The 18,060-nt window shown below is 56.6% G+C and overlaps 2 protein-coding genes across 2 annotated transcripts; both read right to left on the reverse strand.

Annotated features, from left to right (window-relative positions):
• Positions 1–1,433: 1,433 nt before the first annotated feature.
• On the reverse strand, positions 1,434–2,426 carry FOXS1 (forkhead box S1). Its single transcript, XM_028118504.2, has one exon. The coding sequence runs from the start codon at positions 2,424–2,426 to the stop codon at positions 1,434–1,436; it is 993 nt and encodes a 330-aa protein (XP_027974305.1).
• Positions 2,427–5,004: 2,578 nt separating this feature from the next.
• On the reverse strand, positions 5,005–15,478 carry LOC114220753 (interferon regulatory factor 4-like). Its single transcript, XM_088026640.1, is given in 9 exon segments — positions 5,005–5,139; positions 5,368–5,486; positions 6,112–6,387; positions 6,390–6,455; positions 7,156–7,221; positions 7,341–7,452; positions 9,031–9,128; positions 9,436–9,628; positions 15,248–15,478. Coding segments are annotated over 9 exon segments (1,296 nt in total).
• Between the last annotated feature and the right edge of the window lie 2,582 nt (positions 15,479–18,060).

An 18,060-nucleotide genomic window follows, 5' to 3' on the forward strand; every position in this document is an offset into this window, starting at 1 on the left:
AGAGACTGAAATCAGCATGGCCGCCTGCCTGAGTGTAGGCCTCTGGAGGGACTGGGCTGCCTGCCCGACCAAGGGGTCTCCAGCCCCCTGGGTGTCACCTCGTGGGATGGGAGACCCATCAGGCCCCTACATCAAATGCCAGAAAGGGGGTTCCCCCAGTATCCCTGGCCGCTTTCTTTTCTCCCACTACCCAGGATCCAGATGGGGGTACCAAGGCTTCCCGGAGGAAGCCCTTTGCCTCAGCAACTCTGGGTATTGAAGGGTGTGGGGACAGGGAGCTTTCAGGTCCCTGAGTCTCTTCCTCTGATAGGGGCCATGAGTATACCCATTTCTCCCGCTTCTGCCCAATGGGGAGGCTAGAAGAGGCCAAAGGTCAGGGCTCAGTCACTTCTGATCCGTACCCAGGACAGCCACCCACTCCCCCGCATGACAGAAATGCTTTCTTAAAGAGTCATCAGGAGGCCTTTGGAGAGCTGTGGGCTCAGGGAGATCCCTCATTCGTGTGGGAAATGCAGACAAGGGGCCTGGTGCCTGCCTTTTGAGCCTCGGTTTCCCTGTCTGTGCAAGGGGTCAGGGTGTCTTTTTTGTAATAGCATTCCAGGATTCCATAAAAGCCCCTCCCGCTCTGGCGGTCAACACCAGCTCTGCTCCTACCCTGTGTGCCACCCCCGTGTCCTCACTCAGACTGCGGGACAGGGGCTGGGGGTATAGTTACTCATTTGCCATCTGGACCCCAAACTCTCTGAGCCTCAGTTTCCACCGCTGTAAAATGGGGATAACATTCCAAATTGCACAGGGCTCGGGGAAAGGATATAGACAAGCCCAGGACAGAATAAAATGCCACAAATGGTCACAGTTATTCTGACCACTCATAATGGGGGGTGGTGGTGCTGAGTGACAGAGCTTGGGGCTGGAGAATTAGCCCCTCAGGCCAGCCCCCCTTCACCCCCTGCCGGGTGTCTCTTGGCTACACTCCTTTTCTCTCTTCCTTATTCCCTGCTCCCTCTTCCTCCACCTTCCTGGGAAACTCCCTGAGAAAGTCCCCAGCAGGAGAAAGCCTCATATGGGACATTTCCATCCAGGGTCCCCTGCCCCGAAATCCCCCAACCACAGCCACCGCACACAGAACCAGGCGTCCTGGTCCTCAGCCCCCAACCATCCAGGAAGCTGATCCTCATCCATCACACTGGTTTTATTGGCCCTGAGAGCCACAGAGTAAATCCCAAGGGGGCCCTGCCTCCCCTCTCCCTCAAGTCTGTCCGGAGGCGCCAGGGCTGGCTGAGTGTTCACTACTCCAATCTTGGCTTCCTGTCCCGGTCGTTGGCTTGTCAGGCCTGGGTCCCTTGAAAGCTCCCCAGATCCTTGAGTCAGGCTCAGCCTGGAGGGTGTGGTTGGCAGGGGCCCTGCAGGGACTGCCTGAGGCCAGGCTGGCTTCACTCAAAGAAGAACATTCCTGGTGTCCGGTATAGGCAGGGGGTCAGCCCCAATGGGTAGCTGGAGCCTCCCTGGACAGGGAAACTTCCTGCAACCCAGGGTTCCTTGGGGTCAGCTGGCAGGGGCAGCGGCGCCCGGAGTGAGGCTGGAGGGGTGGGTGGTGCCGGAGAGGGGGCTGCTGAGGCCAAGAGGTGCTCAAGGCCTGGATCAGTCCCCATGCAGAAATTCAGTGCCTGCAGCCGGCACGGGTAGCTGCTCCCGATGCCTGCCTCTGGGGTCAAGAGGGGCGTGGGGGCCTTGCTAAAACCCTCGGCCTCAGAGAACCCCGCAGGAAAGCCAAATGCTGGGCACGGGGAAGACGAGGGGGCCACAGGGAGCTCCCCTGGGCCTGCAGGCTTAGGTGTGGGCATCTCTTTGGGCTCTGTGGGCGGCCGGGGCCTGGCATCCGGGGTTGCTGGGCACATGCTAGCTGGCAAGGCCCCTACCAGACCCCCAAAGCTTAAGCCCTTGGGCTCTGGCAGCTCCGGTGGGAAGGGGCACGGCCTGCCAGTCATGGCGTCAGGGACTCCTGGATCCGGGCTGCTCACTCTGAGGGGTCCACGGCGTGCCTTGGCAGGGCCCTTGGCTCCCTCGGCACCTGCTCTCCGGGTGAAGCGTCGGCGTCGGCGCAGGAAGCTGCCGTGCTCAAACATGTCGTGGCAGTCGGGGTCCAGCGTCCAGTAGCTCCCCTTGCCTGGCTTGCGGTCATCGCGGGGCACCTTGACGAAGCACTCATTGAGTGACAGGTTGTGGCGGATGCTGTTCTGCCAGCCGGGCCGGTTGTGGCGGTAGAAGGCAAAGCGGCCCATGATGTAGCGGTAGATGCCACTGAGTGTGGCCCGCTGCCCCGGTGAGCTCTGGATGGCCATGGCAATCAGAGCGATGTAGCTGTAGGGAGGCTTGGTGGGCTCGGCCGCAGGGGCCAAGGGCCCGGGTAGGGGCTGCTGCTGCATGCTGGCCGGGGCTGGCCGGGGCTGGCGGCTGCCGGGACCACGGAGGGGCCAGGCACAGGCGTCCAGACCCGGTGTCCGGCACAGCCTGCCCGGGCTGGTTAAAAGGCCCACTGGCCCAGCCTCCCAGCCTGGAAAGGCAAAAAGGGGTGGGCCCACCAGGCTGCCCTCCCTTCCTCCCTCGCCCCCCTCCCCGCCGCCAGGCCCAAGAGGGGCGGGCAGGGAGGCCAGGACTGGGAAGCTGGGAGCCGCTGCTGCCTGGGGTGAGGAAATAGGAGGGAAGAGACCGAGACCCTCAGCCCCCATGTGCTGGGTGGTGGTGGCTGCGAGGGACAGCACAGGCAACAGAGCGAGACAGAGACGGAGAAACCAAAAGAGAGAAAGACACAGAGAGGTAGAGACATAACAAGAGAAACAGTGACACACACACCGAGACAGAGGCAGAGACATACATAGAGAGACGAAGATAAAGCAGAAAGAACAGAGACACACAGAGCCAGACACGCACACGCATACACCACACAGAGAAAGAATCACTGAGAGAAATCAATGCACAGAGTGAAAGAGAAAGATGCAGAGAGAGACACAGCACAGACGCAAGAGACAGAGGGCAGAGAGACAGAGAGAGGCACACTGAGGAGAGAGACTACACAGGTAGATTCAAAGGGGCTGAGCTGGAGAACTGGGGACCCCGGTGGGAAAAGCCCCAGGGGTCCTCAAGTCCCCGCCTTTAGCTCCCCTTTTCTCCTCTCCTTCTTCCAGGCCTGGGGTCTACTTTCTCCTCCCAGCAGGGTGCAGCCCCCGGGGTCACGTAACTCCTGGGCGTTTGGGGGCGGGCGCCACGGAGGTGGTGAGAACCGCCAAACCGCGTAGGCTGAGCTCCGGCGCCCTCTAGTGACTGGTGTGGGGAGGACAGCCATCTGGGCAGAGACATCCCCCCACCTCCTCCCAAGAGGCTTTTCAAGCAAGTCCCTGACTTTGGCCAAGCCTCAGTTTCCCATCTCTAAACCGGAGCTGGCGACTCTTCAGTTGTCCATACTGTGGTGAGGAGGCAACAGGCCCCCTTACACAGCATCCAGCACCCTCCAAGAGTCTAGCACGGAGTAGGGGTTTGGATGTGACTCAGGAATGTCACTCTGAACTGAGGCTACCCATCAGCTGCAGCCTTGGGCCAGTGAAGCCTAGGCCAGTCAGGTCTTCTGAAGGATGGGGTAGCCTACTCTATGCTCTCCCACCCATAAGTAACCAAGTCAGAGGACACCTACTGTGTGTCACTCTCCATGTCAGCTTCCTGACAACCCGCCTTCTCTCTCCTTGGACCAACGCTGCTCTACAGCCCTTCATGGCTTCTTTTGAATAGGTGGAGAAACTACACCTCAGAAAGGTTAAGTGACTTGCCTGAGGTCACACAGCTAGTGAAGAACAAAGCTGGGATTTGAATCTAGCATTCTATAACTCCTTGAAACCACCCCTTCTATAGGAGAGAATCAGGGAGAGAGGACAGTCACTGGACTCCCCACTGGAACACAGGCTATGAACCCCACGACAGCAGGGATGTGCTGTTTTGTCCAGCACTGGCCTGGAAACCGAGTGGGTGCTCAATCAACATTTGCTGAATGAATAAAAAACAGTGATCTGATTGACTTCTGTCCTTTGCCGAAGCGTACAGCTCCCCCCCACCATAAAAGAGGCGTATTAATGTATCACTAAAAGAGATTTATTATGTTGCCATCTGTAGGAGAATCTCTATAAAGAAAGTCAGAAATCAGAAAAGGAAACAAGGTCTGATATCTGGGGCAGGAAACAATGAATTTCCCGCCAAGGCAAGTTGCCTTCATGGTTGAAGGGGCTCCCTTCTAATTCTCAAGACTTCCTACAACTTGCAGTTTGCAAAGATCAGTGGGGTCTGGGGAGGGGCTGGACCCCTGCCTCCGACATTAGCTTCTGCCCTAGGGCTGTGTTTGGGGGTCAGCCTGAATTCCTTCAAACACAATATCTACCGGTGCTGGTGGTTCAGTTGTCAACCCCCAAGCCCCCGGTTCAGGCCAAGTTTTCTGCTGTGGGAGCCCTCCCTGGCCACTAAGAATACAGACTAGTGGCAGGTGGGAGGAAGCGTCTGGAAACTCAGAGCCCCTTAGAGGCCAGGCAATTCTGTTACTGTCTGGCTTCTCTCTAATCCCTGAGGATCTAATTATCGGTAAACCCAGCTTTAAGCAAACCTTATAATGAATCAGTTACAGGTAAAGCGGGCTCTCAAGTATATCACCACAGACCTGTTGGGCTCTCAACAAGAAATGAAATCTTGTTTCTGCCCTAATTGCTGTTTCCGGAAGCTCAAGGTCGAGTTTGGTTTCCTCCTGACTTCCCAGGCCCAGCTGCGTGCGGTCCGCCCACGCGCCGCGCTCCAGGGCTGCATCTCTGCCGGGGAGAGGTTGAAGGGCGCGGATCTGCTTCCGCCCTCCTCACTGACCTGGGCGATGGGCAGCCCCAAGTCCACTGGCAGTTTGGGCAGGTCTGGGGTGGGGTCCACACCCGCGGGAGCAGGGTGACTTTGAATGGTAGGAGAGGAGGAAGTGACCCTTTACTGCTGACTCAGCTGCATCAGCAGGTGAGTGACGCCATCGGGCGATGCTGGGCTGGGGACCTGCCACCGCCGGGATACCACGGTAGTGATGCTTGAGTGCAGGAAGAGCTCGCTGGCGAAGACTGACTCCACCTGTGAGGGGGGGAGGGGCAATGAGCCAACTCTCTCAGCACCCCCCCCATATGTTCCGGTGGGAAGTCACAGTCCAGTGACAGTCCCCACCCCACAGGCACTTTATGTGCAGGGTCCTGCAGACCAGAGGGTCATCGGGTCAGGAGCTGAGGACTGGAGGGAATCGGTAAGGGGCTGTTGGAGGTGACTGAAAGGCGTGGCTCTTCGCTGGAGTGGGAGGTGACTCACGTGGGCCATGATGAGCCGCTCCTCGGGCCGGTCTGGGGGCCCTGGGTACTCCTTGCCAAAGCACAGACGGATTTGGTACTCGGGCTCCTGGCGACCATCCTGAAGGTGGGCACGCAATTCTACGGGCACCAAGACTGGGGGCTCAGGAATCCCACCTGGTGCCCACCCTGTGCTTCTATCCCACGCCCCTGTCCGATAAGGCCACATCCCCATTGTGTGCCCATGCCCTATGCCCACTTGCACATCCCTATACCTGTCTCATGTCCCACATCTGTGCCCGCTTCCAGTGCTCATCCCCTGTGCCTTGTGGTCCTATGCTCACCGTCACACCTTTATTCCCACCCCATGTCCACTGCCATTCGCCTATGCCCATCGAGTGCCCAGTGCCCTAATGTCCAGCCTACGCTTAGCGCCCTATGCCAATACATGTGCCCAAGTCTTATGCTCGTGTCCCACACCCAATGCCCCAAGCCTGCCCCGTGCCTACACTCTTCGTAACCTATGTCTCTATCTGTGCCCGCAGGTCCCCCGATGCCCACATTCGTTCCCACTCCTGGTGCTCGTGCGTCACGTCCTTTGTTTCAACGTCCACCCCAAACCCAGAATCCATAAGTCCATCCCCGCCCCTCCCCCGCGCTCACATCTCGTGTGCCCACTCTCCCCTGCTCCCGTGCCTTTCCCCACGGCCCTCGTGCCCAGCCACTCTGTCCCACGCCGCCAGTGGCCCGGCCGTCGCGCTCTTACCCTCGAGGAAGCGGCGCGTGTCGAGCAGTTGGCAGGTGCGCCCGCGCTCCAGCTTGTGGGGCGGCGCGCGGTGCGGGCGGAGCGGGCCGAGCGGGCCCCGCCGGTCCCCGCGGCTCCGGCACAGGCGCTCGGCGAGCACGCCCCGCTGCAGGTGCCGCCCCAAGCGCTGCAGCTCGCGGGCGCCGGGCTCCGGGAAGCGGACCTGCGCGAGGCGCGGTGGCGGCCCCAGCAGGCGCTCCGCCGCGGGGGCCGCCCGGGGACTCAGGCGGCAGCCCCGGCCCTGCGCGCGGTGGCTTCACGCACCAGCTGCGCGCCGGAGGACAGCCGCACGTGCAGCCAGCAATCTGCGGGGCGTTGGCGGCCCCAGCACTGACCGCCACCCCTCCAACCCCAGGTCCTGCCTGCCCCCACCTCGGGAATTTGGGGTGATCCCTCCGGAGAAATGATAACTCTAGTAGTAGTAAATAGCAGTAGCTTCCAGTATAAACGAACTGGTAGTTGAGCTCCACGGTCAAAAGAATAGGATCTGGGGCCATCTGTACAATTGAGGGGTGACCCTAGGGCCCTTCTAGTCCTAACCTCTGGGATTCCAGGGCCTCCTGCCCAGCAAATATTTTAATGCTGATAGAAACAACAACAACAACAACACAGTAGGCTCCATATGAGGGGCCAGCACGATGCTCAGCAGTGAGGGCTGGGGGCTCTGCCGTCAGGCCCTTGGATTCTGATGTCTCACTGCCACTTAGGAGCTGTGACCCGCTAGTACCTTTCCCAGGGCCACTAACTGTGTGATTTGGGGCCAGGTTCTTAACCTCTGCATCGGGTTTCTGGCTCTGTAAAGCGGGGATGATGGCAGTATCTATCTCACAAGGCTGCGGGGAGAGCTTCGAAAGATGCCTGGCATAAACTAAGCCCTCAATGAATGTTAGCTGTTGTTATTGGGGCTGGGTGCTTTGGGGGAAAGACAAAGGCTAGCTGGCCCCGAGCCCTGGCTCTCCGCAGTTCTGCACACTAGTCAGAGGGGAGGGCCTTGAGATTCCTTACCAAGGTTGCCGAAGTCCTCAGAGGGCAAGGGGCTCCAGTGGTGTGTAGGGTCCTGCGCCTGGTACCCTAGGAAAGGAGGGGAAGCTGTCAGGCACCACCTCACCCTGGGTCTCTCGATCCCTAGGTCAAGATCCTGGAGGAGGCCGGAGAGGAGGCAGGGATGGTTGAGGAGATCCGCTCCTTACTGTGGTCAGCTGGAGAGGCTGGGAGCCAGGCAGTGGGTGGCAGGGAGCCCTGCTGGGCCAGCCTGGGAGATTGCTCTTTGTCCTCATCCTCCTTGGTTGATCTGGAGTCATCCTGGCCATTGGGAGAGAGGGTTATGAGGGTGGGAGGGGAGACTGTGGGCTGCAAGAAATCCCAGACTGTCCTCGCTGGGGCAGAAGGAGGTCTGCGCAGAATGCAGGCCAGTCGGGGTTGATACAGACTTTGAGGTTTCAGAGCTGAAGACCCTGCCCCTCACAGAGGTAAAGACTCGATGGGGTTGTTGGAGGTTATGGGGTTGGAGATGAAGCTCACTGTGCTAGGGGGAGAAGTGTGGGGAGCAAATGAGAAGATGGTGGGACAGAGGTGACAGAGATGGGGACAGAGGTGATAGAGATGGGGACAGAGGTGACAGAGATGGGGACAGAGGTGATAGAGATGGGGACAGAGTGACAGAGATGGGGACAGAAGTGACAGATGGGGAGAGAGGTGATAGAGATGGGGACAGAGGTGATAGAGATGGGGACAGAGTGACAGAGATGGGGGACAGAGGTGATAGAGATGGGGACAGAGTAGATAGAGATGGGGACAGAGGTGACAGAGATGGGGCAGAAGTACAGAGATGGGGACAGAGGTGACAGAGATGGGGACAGAAGTACAAAGATGGGGACAGAGGTGACAGAGATGGGGACAGAGGTGACAGAGATGGGGACAGAGTAGATAGAGATGGGGACAGGGGTGACAGATGGGGACAGAGGTGACAGAGATGGGGGACAGAGGTGACAGAGATGGGGACAGAGTAGATAGAGATGGGGACAGAGGTGACAGAGATGGGGACAGAGGTGACAGAGATGGGGGACAGAGGTGACAGAGATGGGGACAGAGGTGATAGAGATGGGGACAGAGGTGACAGAGATGGGGACAGAGTTGACAGAGATGGGGCGCAGAGGTGACAGAGATGGGGACAGAAGTGACAGAGATGGGGAGAGAGGTGATAGAGATGGGGACAGAGGTGACAGAGATGGGGACAGAGGTGATAGAGATGGGGACAGAGGTGATAGAGATGGGGACAGAGGTGACAGAGATGGGGGACAGAGGTGACAGAGATGGGGACAGAGTTGACAGAGATGGGGACAGAGGTGATAGAGATGGAGACAGAGGTAACAGAGATGGGGACAGAGGTGACAGAGATGGGGGACAGAATATGGAGTGCATGGTGAGGGAGGCGCTAGGGACAGTGGATTGGACCGGGCTGGTGGGGGGATGGGCACACAGCAATGAACCGCGGATGGTGAGGGAGGGGTGGCGGTAGTGGGGGTGATGCCGCCAGAGTGATGGGGTGGAGATGTTGGGGTGGTGGCGACAGCAGGAGGGCTGGAGGGGATGAAGGTGAGGGAAATGCAGTGCCAGAGCTGCATCTGCGGGGGACAGAGCAATGGACCCGATGACGACGGTGGCAAGGGGTGAATCTGGGGGGAAGAGGGTGATGCAGACGGTGATGGAACTGAAGATGGTGGAGGTGAAGGGAACAGGAGGTGGAGCTGGCGGGGGGGACAGGGACGGAGCAGCAGCGGGGGGACAGGATAGGCCAATGACGGTGCCCGAGCGCCGAGGGCGGTTCGGGGGAGAGGTGACGGAGCTGGCAAGGCTGTGGGGGCTTGAAGGACACCTGACCTGGTCTGTCCCGCAGGCCAGCTCTGTCACTTCTCCAGGGGGCTCCTGCTGGCTCTGAAGAATGTTCTTCTTTTCAGGGGGAACACAAGCTCTGGCAACTGGATGGATGGATCCAGAGACAGGCTGTTGCTTCCTGGGCCTCAAGGGAGCCCCCCCCCCCAACAGAGGTGATCCCACATGAGGATCACGGCGTGATCTCAGGTAGAGCCCACCTCTCTCCCGGCCTCAGTTTCCTCCTTTTCTAATGGGAAGATAAACTGAATGTCTCCGGGTCCTTCTGTGTTTACCAGCCCATGAGTTTAAGCTGAATAAGCCCACCATTTCTCAGTGTACAGATGCGCAAGGTGAGGTCCTTATTGCCCAGAGAGCCGTCCTCCACCACGACCTCCGGTGGCAGGATGGTACCTGGGCCACGGGCGCCGTCGGCCACCATCTGGTAGACCCTGTAGGGGCTGGGGCTGTCCGGCTGGCTGAGCCCTGGCACCTCACAGAAGTCAGCACTCTTGCTGAGGGCACAGCGGAGCCGGGTCTTCCAGGTGGGGGGGGGGTCCTCCTTATCGATGCCCTCTAGGTGCTTGCACTTGTGTATGGCCCAGGCCTGGGGATGAGCAGGGCTACTTGGGGAGGGGCAGCCTGAGAGAGGGAGGGGGCTGGTGCCGCACAGAAGGAGGGGGGCCTACCTTGCCTCCCACCCTTCTCTCTCTCCCTCCAGGCCTCTGCCCCTTCATCCTTTTCTCTGTTCCTCCCTCCCTCCATCCAGCACATATCTCTCGAGCTCCTACTGGGTGCCAGGCCCAAGCCAGGGGCTGGGGACCAAATGGGGAACAAGACAGACAGGGTCCCTGCTCCCCAGGAACTCAAGTCTAATGAGAGAAAACGGTGGCGAACAGCTAACTGGAAATAACTATCTTCCAAGTTGTGAATTGTGATCAATTTTAAAAAGTAGGATGATGGGATATCAAACAATGGCAGTGATTTGCTATCCGGAGAACTATAAAATTAAATCCTGACCTATTGCCACATACAGAGTGGACTCCAGATGATTCAGAAACCAAAGGTGAGAGGTGAAACTGGAAGCTAATGGAAGATAATGTGGGGAAACTCTTCCAGGGGGAAAGAATGCCTTCCTGAACCCCTCAAAGGCATGCACCAGAAGGCAAAACAAAGGCAATGTCTGAAATCGGCGAGGGGCTAATTTTATTTATTTATTTATTTATTTTAAGATTTTTTTTTTTAATTTATTTGACAGAGACAGAGACAGCGAGAGCAGGAACACAAGCAGGGGGAGTGGGCGAGGGAGAAGCAACCTTCCCGCCGAGCAGGGAGCCTGATGTGGGGCTCGATCCCAGGACCCTGGGATCATGACCTGAGCCGAAGGCAGACGCTTAATGACTGAGCCACCCAGGCACCCGAGGGGCTAATTTTAGAACATACAAGGAACTTTGCAAACCAACAGGAAACAGAGAGCATCCCCTAAAGAAAAAATTCTTATCAAAGGGCAAGAATGGGCGGTTTAGGGAGGAGGAGGAAGCCAGAAGCCCGTGAGCATATGAGAATGTACTTAAACTCATTAGCGTCAGAGAAATGCACATAAAAATGTGAGCGATTGGGGTGCCTGGGTGGCTCAGTCAGTTAGGCGTCTGACTCTTGATCTTAGCTCAGGTCTTGATCCCAGGGTCGTGAGTTCAAGCCCCATGTTGGGCTCCATGCTGGGCATGGAGCCTACTTAGATTAAAAAAACAAAAAAGTGAGCTATCACCTATAAGCCAACAAAATATTTAGTGAGTTGGATAATGCCGGGAGGTAGTGGGGATGTGGACACTGTTGGTGGGTGTGGGATGGTGCAGAGCTTTTGGATGGTGAACAGGCATACCTTGTCAAAATAAGTCTGAATATTCCCTGTGAGCAGAAATTCTAATTCCAAAGGAATTCTCACAAAGGCTCATGAGGGGAGCAGGACAAAGATATTCACTATAGCATTGCTTGTGGTTCCGGAGAGCAAACCTGTGTCCATCCCTGGGAAAGTGGATAGGGGTGTGTGTGTGTGTCATGGATGCCTACTATGGAGTCTATGCAGCATCTACAAGCATCCAGGAGCAACAGATCAGATGTACAGAGAACACCCCCAGCGGGACGCCTGGGTGGCTCAGTCGGTTGAGCGTCTGCTTTTGGCTCGAGTCATGATCCCAGGGTCCTGAGATCGAGCCCCGCATCGGGCTCCTTACTCAGCGGGGAGCCTGCCACTCCCCCTGCTTGTGCTCTCTCTCTCTGACAAATAAATTAAAAAAAAACTTAAGATGTACAGAGAACAAGAATAAATCTTCAGAGCATGATCTGGAGCAAAAAAAAAAAAAAAAGGAAGACACAGAATGAGATCTACAGACAACATGAAGTATATAAGGTAAGAATACACACAAAACAGCAACGCCCACTCTGCAAGAAAGCATACAGACCAAAGAGATTCGTTAAACACGTTGGAGTGACCGTAGTGGTAGAGGCATTAAGTAAATAAATAAGGATATGAGGAGTTATTTTAGAGGGTTCTTCAGAAATGCCTCTAGGAGGATGTGGCATTTGAGCTGAAGCCTGAATGAGAAGGATGGAGTTCAACAAAGAACTGGGGGAAGGGTGGTCTACGTAGAAGGAATAGCAAGTACAAAGGTCCTGAGGTGGGAAGAGATCGATAGATTCAAGCAAGGCCAGTGTAGCTGGAGCGGAGGAGTCATGGGGGAGGGCAGGAGGAGATGTACGGCTTGCAAGGATCCCATTCAGGACTGGGGGGGGGTGTTAACTGATGAATCCCATTCAGTCCTTGCCCTCAGAGATTCCAGGCCTGGTGGGGAAACATGGCCACCAAACAGAAAAGCCAGCTGCTGGGTTGGTGCCCCTTGGCAGCGGTGAGACCTTTAAGGCTCGATTGGGCTGCCTGCAAACTGTGCGCATGATACCTAACCTGATGGGGTGGTGGGGGGAGTAGAATGAGTGGTCCACGTAGAGTGCTTAGCACAGTGCCTGGCACATAGTCAGTGCCTACTTACTGCACCTTTGTTCATTAGAATAAGGCTATAACTGAAAGTTAACCTGGGCACAGGGCACAGGGCGCTATCACCATGGTGAAAGAGGGACCTTTGCTGTGTCTGCTGCTGTGTCCCCCAGGACCTAGAGTGGGGCCTGGCACACCAGAGACGCTCTGTGAGTATTTGTGGGGCAAACTGAGCTGGGCCTCGAGGGTGAGTAAGAAGTTGCCAGGTGGAATGACATTGCTGGCAGGGGGACGAACTTGGGCAAAGGCCTGCAGGTGTGCAAGGGCATGGTGTACTGGGGGGACAGCGAGCAGCCTGCTGTCGCTGGGGCTGGGGATGCACGTCTGAGGGTATGTATACAGTCGGTTCCCCACATTCGTGGGAGTCCTGTTCTCTAAAATCTACACAAACGCTGAACCAACAGGTGCAGCTCGAGGTTCCTGTGAGCCTCTGGTCACACCACTTTCATCAACTAATCAGCAGGTAGCCTTGTTTTATGTGTGTTTCTAAGTTGAAGAAACACTTTATTTAATATAAACTGTTGCTTTGCTGAACTCAGGGCCGACGGCACCGTGACTCTCGCCTGCACGAAGCTTGTCTGATGTGTATTTTTTCCGTAAGGCACATCACAGCCTTTCCGTGTGTGGGCACATTAGACAGCGCTTCAGCCTTACACAGGCTGGGGGCGGGGGCGTTTTAAATAGTCAAGTCACCCACAAAAAGCACAAACATACGAAAAACGTGGCACTAAATAGCCCTTGACAGGGACACGTGTTTCCAGTAGAAAAGATGAAGAAGGCAGAGCGCCACCTTGTTCAGCCTTGGCGGGGGATGCACGTCTGGGGCCCCGACTGTTTCGCCATTCTGCACATGCCCCTGGGTCGAAAAGGAGCCTTGGGTATTGATTTTGGAATTGCAACTACATTTTAGCGAATAAGCCACATTTGCAAATATGGAATCTGAATAATGAGGATCGACTGCATGTGGTGGGGAAAGGGGAAGAGGAATTAAGAAAGAAGAGCCAAGTGGGAGCTGGATCATGAAGGTCCTCGCTGGCCAAGCTTCATCCCATGCCCTTTGGGGCACCAGGACACGTGAAGCCGGGGAGTCACCCGCGTGGGTCAGTGGTGCCCTGAGGGGAGGGGAGGGCCAGCCCTCAGAATCTCCCTCCTCCGAACAGCACGTGGTCCTAAGGGACAGGCCATGTAACTCCCCCTGTTCAACACTCACAGAGCGCCTTCTGTGGGCCAGGCCCCACGCTCAGTGTCACAACCCTTGGGTAGCTGGAGGCAGTCTGCTGCAGGGGAAGTCATTCCAATGGAGGAAGTGGAAGGAATCAGGGATGGCCTAGGAAAAGCACGGAGTTGGAGCTTAATCAACGCATTCGACCAGTGAATGCAATAGGGAAGGCTCCTGAGGAGATGTTTCAGCTGCGCATGATGGCAGTTGGCCCGGTGAACGTGAAGAGGAGAGGGTATTCCGGGCAGGGGGAGCAGCAAGTGCAAAGGTCTAACAGTGAGAGAGACGTGAAGCATTTAGAAACTGAAAGAACTGGGCGCCTGGGTGGCTCAGTTGGTTAAGCGACTGCCTTCGGCTCAGGTCATGATCCTGGAGTCCCGGGATCGAGTCCCACATCGGACTACCTGCTCAGCGGGGAGGCTGCTTCTCCCTCTGACCCTCCCCCCTCTCATGCTCTCTCTCTCTCAAATAAATAAATAAAATCTTAAAAAAAAAAAAAAAGAAACTGAAAGAACTGTCAGGCCAGGTCTAAAACCGGGGAAGAGAAGGGTGGGGAGAGATGAGGCCAGGGAGGAGCAGTTCATGCACTGCTCTGACCTCTTGGTAAGGAGTTGGAACTTTATCACAAGAGCAATGGGGAGCCAAAGAAAGTATTCTGAGTAGAGAAGTGTCAAGGCAAGATTTACACTTAGGAAGATCTCCCTGGAGGACCCAGGGGAGAACGGAGGGGCAGGGGGAAGCTGGGAGCTCTGTGAGGTCACTGGGATTGTCCTGGTGAGAGACAGTGGGAATGGGTCCAAGCAGACGGACTGCAGAGAAGCTTCTGTAGGAAGACCCAGCAAGCCTTGGTGACAGAGTGCAATGAGACTGAAAGGCAGGAGAGAGGCCAGGGTTCAGGTGCCTGGCCCTGGGGTCTGGGTGACCATCGGTGCCATCTTCCATCTGGGGACACACACAAGTTTGTCGAGGCGAGCTGTTAAGTGTGGTACTGATGATGTGCCGAGTTTGAGAGTTCTGGGGGCCATGAGACCAGCAGGCTTGGAGCCTGGAGGGGAGGCTGGGAACTGTAGGGCTCATGCCGAGGCTGCGGAGGAGGGAGTAAGCTATGAGCAGGACGGCCCTGGAGCAGTGCTGAGAGCGCCCAAAGAGGAGGGGATGAGGGGGGAGGCTGAGAAGGGGAGGCGCAGCAAGGTAGGAGGAAAATGGAGTCGGAGTGCTGGCGGGGGCAGACTCTGGAAACCAAGTGAGAGTGTTTCAAGGAGGAAGGGTCCACCAGGCCCAGACCCATCCAGGGGTCGAAGATGACAGGGATGGGATCTTTGGATTTGGCAATTAGTGATGTTAGCAGGAGGGACAGAAGCCAGACTAGGGGTGGGGGGGGAGCGGTGAGGAACTGGGGGCTATGAGTGAGAGAGTTGATGACTAGGCCCTTCAGCCTGTGAAAGGAGAGAGGAGACTAGAGCAGTGGGAGCTGGAGGTGGCTGTGGTGTTTGGGGTGGTGGCAGGGGCCTGACAGGCAGTTGGTTGATTAAGTGCTCAGAGGAGAGATTCCAGAATGTCAGTGTTGATGGGAAGGAGTTTGAAGTAAATGAGGGCTGAGGCAAGGGAGCGCATCCCTGGAGGAAGTCCCTGAGAAGGGCTGGTGTGGGGAAGCACAGGACTCGTCCCCAAGCTGCTGGGATGGGCACTTTGGAGGGGGGAGGTTGTGGGAATCCCCATCGGTGGCGTCCAATTTCCCCGCGGGGAGAGAGGGAGGAGAGGCCCCCCGGAGAGGTGGGGATGGTGCACGGATTGCGCCTTTGGCTGATTGCTTCAGGAGGGCGTCGGAGGGTCTCCCGTAGATGCACAACACTCTCCGCAACCTAGCGACAGCTGAGGCTAAGGGACAAGCGAGTGGCCCCAGGTCACACAGCCCACGGGTCGGCCTGGGCGTCCTGCCGCTCCGGCCCCCTTACCCTGAAGAGCGCCGCGGCCCGCTGCGCCCGATAGCCCTGCCGGGCCGCGTGCTTCCAGGGGATGCGGAAGAGGGTCTTGCCTGCGTCCTCCCAGCACAACCCCGCGCAGCGCCCGCTCTCAGTCTGTGCCACCAGCCAGTCGCGGAGGCGCAGGGGACCCCCGGCCCCTGCCATTGGTCGCCCGCCGTCGGGGCCCTTCCCTTCCTCCCTCCGCCAGGGGTCGCCGGCCATCCGGGACGCAGGGCGCCAGCAGCCAGGGCTGGGGCGGGCGGCTGCTGGGACCCCAGCGCGACGGGGAATCGCGAAGCCACCTGGATGGCGCGCGGAGGCGGCGAAAGCTAAAGTTCTGGATGGGCGAGTTTCGCTTTCTTTTCTGTCCCCCTGATCCGGGAGGCCCTATCCTTTCGCCCTTCTCTGTGGTAGCCTGGCTCGGAGGGCGTCGTGCCGCCGCACGGAGGGGGCAGTTAGAGGCACGGTGGGACGCCAAGACCCGCTGGAGGGTACGGGGAGGATAGCCAGGGATCTGTCCGTCCCCGTAGAGGGGCCCCGGCCACCCAGAGGCGTCCCTTGCGCCACCCGTGCATCTGTTCTCTGTTCTTCCCAGACTGTGGGGAACTCACAGATCTTTTCTAGCACCTGGACTGTAACACGTTGTAAAGCCATAGTGCTTCTTAGACTAACTCCCATCGGAATTGGGAGGCAGAGATTAGTTTAAAATGTACACTCCTTGCCTCCATACCAGACCCGCAGAAAAAGACTTCCTGGGCAAGCAGCCAGTAATCTGCATTTAACGAGTTCTCCCGTGGGAGTCTGATCCAGGTGGTCCCCGAGCCACACTTGGGAGAAATATTTCCTTAAATACTAGGAGTCCTCATCTACTGATGGCTCACTATGGTGTTGGCCTGGCTAAAGCCTTTCCTGCAGGGTCTCAGTTGGTTCTCACCACAGCGTGTGAGATGAGTCTACCCATTTTATTATTAAGAAGAATAAGGCTCAGAGAGGTTAAAGCCCTGCAACAAGGTCATAGAGCTAGTACGTGGAGGCCGTCAGGACCGGAACCTTTGTCTCTCCGTCCCCAAAGCCCAGGAGCCTAAAAAGTGCCCCACGCTATCTCCCAACAGCTTACACCTGGGGTTTAGGGACACCCCCCCCGAAAATATATACAATTTTTTTCATGTTTATGCATTTTTCTAGGGTTTGTATCTTTCATTTAATTGTCAAAGGGAATCTGCAATTTGAAAGAGGTCAAGTAGCTCAGGGACTTCCTCCAGGGATGCTCTAGCCTTTGTTGTGTACACAGGGAAACTAAAACTCCAAATGAGCACAGAGCTGGATGCCTGGTCAGCGTTGACCAGAGGCTGGAAGTACTGTCCTTCATGTGCACCTGTCGGGGGGATGGCTTCTTCATGCTCCCCACCCTCTGTTCTCCCACGCCAGCAGCCACTCAGTTCTGAGCCCTCTAGTTATAGCCATGATTCAGACTCACCTGTAGGGCTCCGGGGGGTTGGGGGGGGGCGCAAAGCATTTCATAGGAATAAATCCAAGTGTAATAATTACATCTAAGCGGGAATTTTAAGTGTGTCAGACAATCTTTTCATTTTTCTGGGTGGCAGAGTCATAGTGATTAGGAGGATGAGGTTCCCTCAACTTCCCAGCCAGACTGCCTGGATTTAAATCCCAGGCCCACCACTTGCCAGCTGGTGACCTTGGATATCAACCTCAGTTTCCTGAGGAGGAGGCTGGGCAGCAGGTGAGGATTATTTCATCATTCCTCACACCCCCAATACTGGAATCTGGGCTTCCCCCACAGCCCTGAACACAGTGCTTCGTGCATAACAGGGACCCCTTACAGGTGGCTATTAGATTGGAGTTTTTTCAGACCCCTCTCAACTCCAAGTTACTTTTTAGTTCAGAAAACTCAGCTCGGATGACCTCTGTTCACCCTTGGGTCAGTTTGCTGCTTGCTTGGGCTGCCCCCTGGCCTTTAAGCTCTATGTGGGAAGGATCTTGAGTGGGAGAAGATATTTGCAAATGATATATCCAATAAGGAGTTAATATGCAAAATATATAAAGAACTTATACAAGTCACCACCAAAAGGCACCAAGGAACTACTTCTTAACAGCCACCATGGGACACAGACTGCCTAGGTTCAAATCCAGCCTCCCCTACTCTAGCTGTCCTCAGGCAAGCTGCCTACCCTTTTTGAGCCTCAGTTTCCTCCTGGGGATTAAGTGAACTCATGCATATAAAAAGTCAGGCATGAAAGAGGCACTATTTGGACAGCTTACTAGCTAGTATTTGTGAAGAGGGAAGACAAGGGAGCTGGTGAGAAGGGCTCAGAGGGGGAAGGGGGTTGAGAGAGAAGGAGGGATTCAGGGGTCTTTTCAGGAGACCAGGTCTTCAGGGAGAGATATGGGGCGGGGGTGGGGGGGGGCTCAGGGCAGTGAATGGAGTCCCGGAATTCAGCTCTGCCCAGAGCAGTTTTTGGGAGGTGGCAGGCTCCTCCAGACCCTAGGGTTTGCAGACCCCCTCCCAGCCCTGTTTCCTGCAGGCTCCAGCCCCAGGTAGAGTCCTGCATCCCTGCCCCTTGCTGAATAACTAGGAGGAGCTCAGACAGACAGCTTCTGTGTCTCTTTAATATCCTCCAGGCCCATCCACCCCCCTCCCCCACCCACCCACTCCCACTCCCGCTGCCTTTAAGGGTGGAGGCCCGGGTGCCCTCTCCCCCCAGCCCAAGGACTAAGGCACCAAGTGGCTGCAGCAGGCCCGGCCCAGACACAGAGACGCACGGATGGAGGACACACAGACTGCA

Source organism: Eumetopias jubatus, unplaced genomic scaffold (assembly GCF_037043125.1).
Source record: "Eumetopias jubatus isolate StellerSeaLion01/CBP00866 unplaced genomic scaffold, mEumJub1_p1.0 scaffold_9, whole genome shotgun sequence".
Taxonomy (NCBI): Eukaryota; Metazoa; Chordata; class Mammalia; order Carnivora; family Otariidae; genus Eumetopias; species Eumetopias jubatus.